This window comes from Pituophis catenifer, unplaced genomic scaffold (assembly GCF_029215685.1).
Source record: "Pituophis catenifer annectens isolate HBS135680 unplaced genomic scaffold, rPitCat1.0.hap2 SCAF_7, whole genome shotgun sequence".
Taxonomy (NCBI): domain Eukaryota; kingdom Metazoa; phylum Chordata; class Lepidosauria; order Squamata; family Colubridae; genus Pituophis; species Pituophis catenifer.
In genome coordinates, this window is record NW_027256887.1 from 75,747,459 (window position 1) to 75,759,983 (window position 12,525).

At 45.0% G+C, this 12,525-nt stretch overlaps 1 protein-coding gene across 1 annotated transcript in view; it reads left to right on the forward strand.

Annotated features, from left to right (window-relative positions):
• Nucleotides 1–454: 454 nt before the first annotated feature.
• The window catches only part of B4GALNT3 (beta-1,4-N-acetyl-galactosaminyltransferase 3), a 97,737-nt gene continuing 85,666 nt past the window's right edge, over nt 455–12,525 (forward strand). The window contains exon 1 of the mRNA XM_070947247.1: nt 455–602. Within this exon, the coding sequence (XP_070803348.1) occupies nt 455–602 (148 nt within the window). The remainder of the gene's footprint in view (nt 603–12,525) is intronic.

Below are 12,525 nucleotides of genomic sequence, written 5' to 3' on the forward strand. Positions count from 1 at the left end.
TGTTTTTACTTGGCTGTTCACCGCCCTGAGTCCTCAGGGAGAAGGGCGGTATACAAATTCAAAATAAAATAAAATAAAATAAAATAAAGGAAGGAGAGGAAGGAAGGAAGGAAGGAGAGGGAAGAAGGAAGGAAGGAAGGAAGGAAAGGAGAGGGAAGAAGGAAGGAAGGAAGGAAGGAAAGGAGAGGGAAGAAGGAAGGAAGGAAGGAAGGAAGGAAGGAAGGAAGGAAGGAAGGAAGGAAGGAAGGGACTGATTGACTCTTCGGGACAACTTCGACGTTGGTGTCCCGGAGCAGCGACTTGGCGCCGGCGAACTCTTGCAAGCGCCAGGGCAGGTGAGCCTCGCGGAGGAACCGAGCGGGGCGAACGCTGCTACGGCAACAACAACCGCAGCAGGAGCAGCCGCGGCGGCGGCAGCAGCATGTTCGTTTCTTCCGGCTTCGACTGAGACGGGATGAGGAGCCTGGCGTTCCTTCTGGGCAAGGCGCTAAAGAGAAGGTTTCGCCTCCTGCTGGTCTTCGGGCTGCTGGCCGTGGGGCTCTGCGCAGCCTACCTGGAGCTGGTGGTGTTGGCCGAGAGGAATGGACACCCCTTGAACCACCGTGAGTTACTCCTGGGGTCGGTGGGTGGGTGGGTGGGTGAGCAACTGAGCAACAGGATCCTCCTCCCTGCTGAAGTAGGGCTTGGGGGAGCTTGGTCCTTTGCAGGTGCCAACTTGGCTTAAAACTGCAGGGCGCTTAGTCCGCCTGGCATCCGCTTTCCGTCCCCTCTTTAGAAAACTCACAGCTTAAGAGCAGTGAGCATCTTGGTCGGTGCCCTGAAACCACAAGAAGTCCTGTCTTTTCAATCCTTCTCATTGAGCCACAGTCCTGGGAGGTGGGGTGATGGGGGGGGGGGGGCAGAAGTCCACAGGTTGGCATCGGGAGGGCAGGTGATGGCGTTGTCGGTGTTTGTAATTGTACAGGCCCCGTCGGCACTTCGCCGCAGCCCAACATATGCCATGGCAACGTCCCTTTTTTTTTTTTTCTTTGCGATGGTCCCAGGTGGTTGCCTTCACCTACCTTCCCAGCTCAGCGGCCTTAACTCATCCTTTCTCTGTACGTCTAATAACACTTCTCCCTTTAGTATAAGATACAATGGCCGTGAGGGAGGTACATGCCGTAGGAGTCACCCCTGTTCTTCCGTGGGGGTGGGGAACTGTGACAAGGGTGGCAGGATGATGTTTGGGGGTACAGATGGTGAATTTGATGCTGGGATCACTTTCGCCAATTCAAGGATGGGTGGATAATCCTTCAACTAAGCAGTGGGGAAAATGCCCGCACTAAGGCTTAATGGGGCAAATGTAAATACATATAGTATTTAGGGTGCTGTTAGTGTGAAAATGCCTATTACTATATGATGTACTAAACACTTAGACAGGTGGCCCTCGAATTACAACCGTTCAGAGTTACAACTGAAAAAAGTGACTTTTTGACCATTTTTCACAGTGACAACCTTTGTTGCATCCCCACAATCGTGGGATCCAATTTCAGGTGCTTGGCAACTGACTCATATTTATGACCGTTGCAGTGTCCCAGGGTCATGGGATCCCCTTTTGCGACCTTCTGACAAGCAAAGTCAATGGGGAAGCCAGATTCACTTAACAACAGGGTTGCTAAATTATCAGCGGCAGTGATTCACTTAGCAACTGAGGCAAGAAAGTTCGTAAAATGAGACAAAGCTCCGTTAACAAATGTCTCACTTAACAGAGATTTTGGGCTCAATTGCGGTCATAAGTCAAGGACTACCTGTATTAGCATTTCATTTAAAATTAGGCAGAAATGTAAGGATTCTGGACAAGGACCTAGTATGCAGTCCTTGACTTACAACTGTTAGTCCTTGACTTACAACAGTTCTTGACTTAACTGTTTGTTCAGTGACTGTTCAAAGTTACAACGGCACTGAAAAAAGTGACTTTTGACCAGTTTTCACACTTATGACCATTACAGCATCCCTAGGGTCACATAATTAAAATTTGGCCGCTTAGAACCAGGGTGCATTTATGATGGTTCCAGTATCCTGGGTTCATGTGATCACCATTTGTTACCTTCCCAGCCAGCTTCTGACAAGCAAAATCAATGCTATCGTCACTTCATGAAGCATAATTCACTTAACAACTGCAGCTTTTGCTTAACAACTGTGGCAAAAAGAAGCCTAAAATGGGGTAAAACTCACTTAACAATTGTCTTGCTTAGCAATGGAAATTTTGTACTCAACTGTGGTCGTAAGTCAAGGACTACTTATACTGGTTTCTTCTGCCTATGTCCAGTTGATCCAAAAAGGGACCAAAAATGGTGACAGTGTTAAATTGGGTCAAACCATCTTAAAATGTTTCTGGTAACAGGATGTGGTCCTTCTGTGAACTTTCCAAAAATCTCTTGGATTCATGTCAGAGTGCCCACAGTGTGACTATGTGAGACAACCCAGAAGTAAATACAATAAACAGAGGATTGTATTTAAATAGTGGTTTTATATATATATATATATATACACACACACAGTACACGTACTTTAGTTGGACCTCAAACAAACAGCAACTGGCAATTACAACACGGAAGCACCCCCCCCCCCCAATAGGGTCTCTTCTTATTACAGGCTCTTAAAGTGATATCAGCCCAAAAACCTTGCTGACTCATTCCCAGCTTTACATCTTCATAGCAGCTGGTCAGCTCTTAAATCTTTACCCTGACAATTCAGAAATCTACCTTACCCATCGTCTTCCATTCTCCTTCTTCTCTCGATCAACAGAATAGCTTTTGCTTACCTGTCATCTGTTCATATTGCATGCTCATAATGTGCAGGTTTCTGCCTGTTGAACATCATCTCAAGGGAGCAGTCTTTATTTTTTCCAAGAGTGATCGGTTGGTTCATCTTATAGTTCATCTTATTATTAGCCATCTCCATCTTGGTAAATCATTTATGTCTTTCTTCCTACTGTGTCTTTCTCAATTTCATACTTGCACAATGGAAAAATAACTGCTTTACAGATTCTGATCTTTCTTGCCATAGAAATAACCAAATTTATTCGTCATAAGTTTGTCATTGCCTTTCTCCTAGGATTAAGAGACTGTTCATATTTTTCCTGCCCCAAAAAGCCATCAATTATTATAAATTCAGTAAGCATACTGGTTGATATTACCTTTGTCTTCTTAATATTTAGTATTAACCCATTTTTCACATTCCATTTTAATCTTTCAATGAATTCTTTCATTCTTTCTTTCAATGAATAAATTGTCTTTACTTGCAACCAGGAAAGTGCATCTTTAACTGTTAGGGTTTCTGTGGTCAGTTTTAATTCCAATTGTCACCTTTTCTAATCCTTCCATTCTTCAAAGGTATTTGCTGTATAAGCTAAACAAATATAGGTCCAATATGCATCGTGTCTCCATATTCTGAATTGCTGTTTATTTCAGTATTTTTCATTCTTTTATTTTAATTCTCATTTATTTATCAATAAATATAAAGTACTTAATATTTTCCTGCTTGTTAGTTTCCATTTTTTTTCTTTTTAAGGAAACAATTGCATCAAGGGACGTGGTGGCTCAGTGGCTAAGACACTGAGCTTATCGATTGAAAGGTTGGCAGTTCAGCGGTTCAAATCCCTAGTGCTGCTGCATAACAGGGTGAGCTCTCGTTACTTGTCCCAGCTTCTGCCAATCTAGCAGTTCAAAAGCACATAAAAAATGCAAGTAGAAAAATAGGGACCACCTTTGGTGGGAAGGTAACAGCGTTCCGTGCGCCTTTGGCGTTTAGTCATGCCGGCCACATGACCACAGAGACATCTTTGGACAGCGCTGGCTCTTCGACTTTGAAATGGAGATGAGCATCGTCCCCTAGACCCGGAAATGACTAGCACATTATGTACGAGGGGAACTTTTACCTTATTCAAGCTGTCTTGAGTTGAAACTGAATTTACATGTTTAAGTAAATATGTTTTGTAACTTTACTGTCAGTTTCTTTTTACTGCCAGCTTCTTTTTACTGCCGACTATATAATATTATACTACTGGCTTGTAAATTTACTAACAGCTTCTCCCATGACTCTGCTTGTCGGAAGCCAGCTGTGAAGGACACAAATGGCGATCCCATGACCATGGAACACTATATAACATTTGTAAATACCCACCGTTTGAGAAAAGTTCCATTTGCAGTCACGTGATGGTCGTAAGTGCAAGGACTAATTGTAAAGCCATCATAACTTTGAACGGTCACTAAACAGGGCAATCATTAAGAAAGGGCTACCTGCATAATACATAAAGAGAGATGGATCACCGCTTCAATACATTTCTTTAAGGTACCTTAAGGTAAATGCAGCCCACTATATATGAATTGGCCATTCACTGACAGTGGGGCTTAAGGGCAGGATTTTATAACTTTAGAAGTAGGCAAAAACTACGTCATTTGCTTGTGTTAGAAGAAATGTCCCTCTGGGTTCAGTTCCAAGTGGGAAGAAAGACACTGGAAACATGGAGACTGCTTGGAAAGATGGTTTAATGGTGGACAGGACCAGTGGTGGGTTCCTCCCGGTTCCGCCCAGTTCTGCCGAGCTGGTGGCAGTGATGATATGACGTCACCGAACCGGTTCTGCCCCCCCTGCCCCCGTACCCCCCACATTATTCTTACCTTTTATTTGGCCTCACCCCCAATCTATTGCTGCCTTCTGAGTCCCAGCTGATGGGCTATAAGGAAAAAAACTGTTTAAACTCTTGCCGCGGGGCTTCAAAGGGCCGCCCTACAGCTGATCAGTGGTAAAAGGAGTTTGGTGGTAGACCGGTGCCTCCAAAAACAAATGAGTAGACCGGTGCCTGCAAAAATACATGAGTAGACCGGTGCCTGCAAAAATAAATGGGTAGACCAGTGCTTGCAAAAATACATGAGTAGACCAGTGCCTGCAAAAATAAATAGGTAGACTGGTACAGCTCTGCAAGCAGTTAAAAGTCTTTTGCTAAATCCTAAATAATTGTCACATGACCATCAAGCCATGCCCACAAAATAAGCCACGCCCACAGAACTGGTAGTAAAAACATTTAGATCCCACCCCTGGACAGGACCACATGGTTTTGAGGTCCTGGGCAAAAAGAACACATAGGTGAGAGAGATTTCTATCTTCTCTTGGGCCCCACTTTGGAGCTTCCTGTTCCCATGTAAGAAATGCACTCTGATTGGTTGTCTGACTTCCATGGGACCATGGAGGGGTAACTTTGTACGTTGTCTTTTAAGTCCCAGGCCTGGTTGAATCTTGCTGAGTGATGATGTAATGAAGGGGCTTTGGGCAATTCCTATTATGGCTTAATAATGGCTTCGTCCTGATTTGGATCTTGAGTGAAGGCTAATCCTATCATGTCCTGAGGGAGGGTCATGTCTTTTATGTTGTAGATAAGCTGGCCCAGCCTTTTGTCCTGTAGATAGGATGGCCCAATCTTTCTGGGGCTGTTAACAAAGGTGGGGGCTGCTTTCCAAAAGCATGTATCTCCTTTTGTCATCCAGGGAGGTATAATACTCTGCCTTTTAAATATTTCTTCGAATATTTCATTCTTCTAGGAGAGGGGTGGGTGCTAACTTCCTACACTTTGCTGACTGGGGAATTCTGGGAACTGAAGTCTTTCAGTTGTCAAAGTTGAGAAACATTGAATTATATACCAAGGCATAAAGTAATTTATTTGGGTTGGGTTTAGTTTTTGCAATCCAGCCTTGACAGTTTATACTTTATGACTTGATGGTCCGTGAGCTTGAGCAGGTGTGATTTATTCAGTAAATCATGGTTAATTGTAAAAGCTGGAGCCCAGGTCATTTGATGAGGTAAGAACTTAAGGGAGGATCTATAGCAGGAGTGGGTAATTAATTTTCCCAAAAGAAACTGGGACTACAGGTAGTCCTCCAGTTATGACCACAGTTGAGCCCAAAATTTATGTTGCCGAGGAAGACATTTGTTAAGGGACTTCTGCCCCATTTTACGACCTTTCTTGCCACAGTTGTTAAGCGAATCACTGCATTTTTTAAGTTAATCACACAGTTGTTAAGTGAATCTGGCTTCCCCCTTGACTTTGCTTGGCAGAAGGTCACAAAAGGGGATCACGTGACCTTGGGACACAGCAACGGTCATAAATATGAGGCAATTGTCAAGCGGCTGAATTTTGATCACGTGACCTGGGGGGAATGCTGCAATGGTTGTAGGTGTGAAAAATGGTGATAAGTCATCTTTTTCAGTGCCGTTGTAATTTTGAATGGTCACTAAATGAACTGTTATAAGTCGAGGACTACCTGTATTGTGAAGGGGCGCCATTGCCCTGGCCTCTACTGCTGACATTCCACCATCAGCCCTTGCCTCCCGAAAATGCCATTCCACCCACCGACTCCGACCCTCCACTCTCCAAGTTGTGCCCCGCCTCCTTCTGCCATTACCCTGCCACTGGTGACACCCCACCCTCCAACAACAACACCTACCAACATGGGCCAGACGGGCTGCATGTGGCCCACGGCCAATAAAATGATCTATAGTGGGGGTGTCAAACTCGATTTCATTGAGGGCCGCATCAGGGTTGTGTTTGACCTCAGGGGGGCCAGGGTGGACAATGGCCAGGGTGGGCGTGGCCAGCTCGACCTCACTTGTGTCAGGGGCGCCTGTGGTTGCTCAAGCGCTCTGCCAGTGAAAATGGGCTCCCGAGCTCCGTTTTTGGCTGCAACAGCTTCCTGCCAGAGAAAACGGAACTCAGGAGGGCCACCTGCTGGCAGAGGCACCACAGCCCAGTCCTTTACTGTTTCCAGGGTGGCCTCACAAGCCACATCTAAGCACCTCGCAGGTTGGGTCCGGGCCCTGGGCCTTGACTTTGACACCCCTGATCAATAGCAAAAAGGAAGGCACAAATTTCAGTATTTCTTTCCATCTGCTGTTCAACAGGTAATAAGAATTGTTATCTGAAGAGCTGTAATTCACTATTTTCCCACGTCAGTCAGTGTGAAATGGGAACTGTAGCATAATATGTTTGTTCTGCTAAACCACGGTTTGATTACATGAAAGTTTTAACTGTACCTTTATCATCTCAGTCAGCATAACTAAAGGGAAAAGGCTACTTGTAAATAGTTGGATCATTTTATCTAGTCATCTGCATAGCTGAATGCTAGCTACTATGAATATATAGCCAGATAATTATCTGAAAATAGCATTCAGAGGATATCCCAGAGTACAGGGGATTAAAAATGGATTATTTGCTCTCTCCTCTTAGAGAAAAGGAAAGGCCATTCTTTGACTGTATGGCATCCTTGTCTATTTGTATGTCAGTGAGACTCGCCTTAAGAGCTGTGGTGGCACAGTGGTTAGAATGCAGTACTGCAGGCTACAGCTGCTGGCTGCTGGCTGCCGGCTGCCAGAGGTTTGGCAGTTCGAATCTCACTGGCTCAAAGTTGACACAGCCTTCCATCTTTCCGAGGTTGGTAAAATGAGGACCCAGATTGTTGGGGACAATATGCTGACTCTGTAAACCGCTTAGAGACTGGAAAGCACTGTGAAGCGTATATAAGTCTAAGTGCTATTGCTATTGCTATTGCTATTGCTATTGCTATTAATATTGCCTTCCTACCAAGAACAGAAACCATGATTTAAAGTGGTGGTCCTCAACCTTTTTGGCTGCATGAATCAGCATGCAATGGCGGCAGGGGAAGAGGGAATGGGTTCATGCCAGTGGTGGCATTCACTTGTTTTCGCTACTGGTTCGCCAATGGGAGTGCACGCGCCACCTCTGCGCATGTACAGAGCATTCTACACATGCACAAAGTGTCCATGATGACATCCGGGCGGGTGGGCAGAGCCTCCCGCCGCCTCTGCTACCGGTTTGCCCGAACTGGGGAGAACCGGTAGAATCCCACCACTGGTTCATGCACTCAACTTAATTTTGCGCATGTGCAAATGAAGCTTCATGCACTCGCCTGCCGCTTGTGCAGCCCAGTTCCCAACAGGCCGCAGACTGGTACCGGTCCACAGACCTCTGGTTGGGGATCCATGATGTTTGGAGTGATGTTGGCTACATAAGAAGCAAGTACACAAATAACCTCAGGAGATTTTTTAAAACAAAATAATTTTCTCACAATGTTCAAGTTAAAGGTAGTAATTGTAAATAAATGTTTCCTAAGTACACGAGACAAGAGCTCTTTAATATGCTCATTTGACAAAATGATACAAGAGTGTGGTACATAAATATTTAATCAATATATTGCATAACTCTTTGTGACATGAACCAGGGGTGAAATGTTCCCGGTTCAGACTGGATCACCCGAGCTGGTAGCAATGGCAGTGGGTAGTTCGGAGAACCGGTAGCAAAAATCCCTGCCCCTCCCCGCCCCAATGCCCAGCTGAGCCGCACAATCATCAGAGGCTTTTTTTATTATTATTTTTAAAAGCATTTTTTTCTACAACCTCTTCGGCCGAAAATGCTTTTAAAAGTAAAAAAAAAAAAAAAGCCTCTGATGATCCCGCGGCTCAGCCACACCCACAGAACCGGTAGTAACAAATTCTACATTTCACCACTGCCCTGAACTATATACATAGCTCATACTTTGTCATAGTTAATTGCAGCAATTAAAATTAATGAAGAAAGTTCCCATAAATCGAACCTTGAAATAGGAAGGTAATACTAATTCCTTCAGGGAAAGAGGGAATACCAAAATGCAAATACCATCTAATATGATTATGAATAGTAAAGAGTACAATACTGCCTGTACTATTTACTATTTATTCTCTAGCACAGGGATGTTAAACTCAAGGCCCGTGGACCGAATCTGGCCCGTGGGTTGCTTAAATCTGGCCCACGGGGCTGGCATGGAAATATCAAAGGCCCAGCCTGCAGTGCCTCTGGCGGCTAAAACAGGCTCGTTTTCACCCTCCATGGGCTCCTGCAGCACTCTGCTGGATGAAAAATAGGCCGGAAAACGGGCTGGAAAACAGGTCCGAAAACAGCCGGCCGAGTGCTGCAGGAGGACCATGGAGGGTGAAAACAAGGCTCAGGGGGGCCGCATGGACCTCCCGCACCCTGTTTTGACCAGCAGGGTGCTGCAGGAGTCATCCGTCCAGTGGTGGGATTCAAGTAATTTAACAACCGGTTCTCTGCCCTAATGATTTCTTCCAACAACCAGTTCACCAAACTGCTCAGAAAGTTAATAACCGGTTCTCCCGAAGTGGTGCGAACTGGCTGAATCCCACCACTGCATCCGTCCCACCCACCCCACCCCATCCCACCCATCCACCCATCCACCCGGCCTGAAGAGGATCCAGTTTGACACCCCTGCTGGTGCTTGACGAACTGCAGATTTCACCGCTGGTGCAACTGTCATAAATGCATGCTGGTTGCCAAGTGCCCGAATTCTAATCATGTGATCATGGGAACGTTGCAACAGTCGTACGTATGAAAAACAGTCATAAGTCATTTTTCCTCCCAGCTTCGAACAGTCACTAAATGAATGGTTGAAAATTGAGGATCACCTGTAATAGGAACCAATCAAACTAAGCAAGTAAATATGATAAAGTCTGCACTACTTAGAAGTCCTTGTTTGCTTGGTGTGGCTGTCCCTCTTCTGCCTGTGCAATGCATGTGTGTGTGTATATATAAATAATTTCAGACTCTTAGGAGACATGGATTCTCTTTCTTTCACATAGCAATTTAAAAGACAGCTGCCAAAAGCTGGAGGAAAATACACCTCTGTTTAGTTTAAGAATTTGCTGGTGGCTTGTGAAAGTAGTCTTTGAGACGGCAAGCACTATCATGCTGCCAGTAAACATTTATTTTGAGGTGTAGCAATGTGAAGCCCCCCCCCTTTTTTTAGTTTGCTATTTTAGCTCAGTAAAATTTCCACCTTTTGCAGGTAAAAGCCAGCTCTAGCTTTTATTTTTTTTCTGTAGAGGGGATGGTTCCAAAAGAAGGCCTCAAGAGCTCTCGGGGATAGAGCAGTTCCAATATTTTATTTATTCTCCACTTTTATTATCTGGCTTAATCTGTCTTCGCAGTCCCCCAGGTGAAAAAAATCTAAATACAAGCAGTAGTTATATAGCACCGCTGTTGCTGATGCAATACAGCCTGTCTCTACGTTTGTTGTTCTAAAACCAAGGTACATTTCTCTCTCTCTCTCTCAATAATTTCGCAGGCCAAAAGAAGCCTTTACAAGGTCAGTATTTCCATGTCTGTTTGGTAACAGAACATTCTCTGTTGAACTCTTGATGTGTGTGAGGTTTCACTGGCTTGGAGGATACCCGGTTGAGACAAGCTGTTATATGATCTCTGCTGGAAAACAGTAGGCCGCTTCAGTTTAGGGGCAAGAAAACATCAGTAGCTGATCCTGAAGTACAACACTTAAAGAGCTTAACCTTTACTGTAAATGACAAGGGATGCTCAGAGCTTCACTTCAACACCACCTGAAGGGCTACTCAGATTTAAACCTTGTCTAAGGCATTCTAACCATGGTGGGTTGCCCCCGGTTCGCACCAGTTCTATAGAACTGGTAGTAAAACCGGCGGGAGGCTCCACCCACTGACCTCCGACATCATCAAAACGCTTCTGCGCTTGCACAGAAGAGCGTGTGCGACCGAAGCAAGCGCGCACGTGCGGCCCCGCTGCGAACCGGTAGTAAAGGTAAGTAGAACCCACCCCTGATTCTGACAGTATAGTAAGATGCACTGTGTGCTTGTTTTGGCCTGGTGTGATGCAGTGGTGGGTTTCAGCAGGTTCTGGCCAGTTCTGGAGAACTGGTAGCGGACATTTTGAGTAGTTCGGAGAACCGGTAGTAAAAATTCTGACTGGCCCCGCCCCCATCTATTCTCTGCCTCCCAAGTCTCAGCTGATCAGCAGGAAATGAGGATTTTTCAGTAACCTTTCTCTGGAGTGGGGTGGGAATGGAGATTTTATAGTATCCTTCCCCTGCCATGCCCACCAAGCCATGCCATGCCCACCAAGCCACACCCACAGAACTGGTAGTAAAAAATTTTGAAACCCACCACTGGTGTGATGTGACAGCCTACGTCTGTCGGTTACGCCTACGTCGGTTTTAAAGCATGTGTTCTTTATACGTGATCCGTATTTTACTTATAGTCTCAAGCAACACTTGGTTCAACTTGTTTATGCCTGGAAGCTAAGAAAAGGTCAGGCCGGGTTCACGCTTGGTATGGATTCCACTGGAGAATTACTAGAGCTGTAGGAAGTGAAACGATTAAATCCCAAGGACATCCCAGTGGCAGATAATTTCTGTCATCCTAGCAATATAACTGCACAGCTGTATTAATGAAATTCATCTGGAAACAAACTTAGCTCCTAGGAGGCTTTATTTACCGAGGCTGAAGCAAAGATGAAAACGTTGCCACAAATATTTTTCTCCTATTAAAAGCCATAAAACAACTAAAAAAGAATTAGAATATTAAAATCAAACGGGCACAGCAAAAATTAAAAGTGCCAACAGTTTACTATGTAGGTTCAGGACTAACTATGGCAGGGGTCTCCAACCTTGGCAACTTTAAGACTTGTGGACTTCAACTCCCAGAATTCCTCAGCCAGCTTTGCTCAGCCAGCTTTGCTTTGCTGGCTGAGGAATTCTGGGAGTTGAAGTCCACAAGTCTTAAAGTTGCCAAGGTTGGAGACCCCTGAACTATGGTATAATGAATCAGAGGGGAGGGAACAGTCTCACAGTTAGGGTCACCTATGTCCAAAAAGTTCCCTCTCAGGTTGTTACATAGTGAATTCCTGAGATAGATGCCACATTCTAAAGATGGGATCCTAACCAGATCTTAGTGCTCAGACCAGTGGTGAAATCCATTTTTTAAAACTACCGGTTCTGTGGGCGTGGTGTGGCTTGGTGGGTGTGGTTTGGTGGGCATGGCACCCCACTCCAGGGGAAGGATACTGCAAAACCCCCATTACCTCCCCACTCCTGGGGGAAGGATACTGCAAAATCCCCATTCCCTCCCCATTCCTGGGGGAAGGATATTAAAAAATCTCCATTCCCACCCCACTCTGGGGCCAGCCAGAAGTGGTATTTGCTGGTTCTCCAAAATACTCAAAATTTCCGCTACCGGTTCTCCGAACTGCTCAAAATTTCCACTACCAGTTCTCCAGAACCTGTCAGAACCTGCTGGATTTCACCCCTGGCTCAGACAAAACACCCAGGAAAGCATTGGTCTGTCAGATCATCATCATCATCATCATCATCATCATCATCATCATCATCACCATCATCATCATCCTAGCCATTGTCTTTCCATTGTAGGATGAAGGCCTCTTCCACCTGTTTCCAACCTAAACGATCCTGAGCTTTCTTTTGCCAATTGGGCCCACAATACTTGTTGATGTCATTCATCCATCTTGTTTTAGGTCTCTTTCGTGGACACTTTTTTTATCAAATGGGATCCATGGTCCATCTGCTATCAGTTCTTCTTGCTGTGTGACCAGCCCATTTCCATTTCAATTCTTTTTATTTGCTTGATGATATCGTATATTTTTACAGATAAACTTTA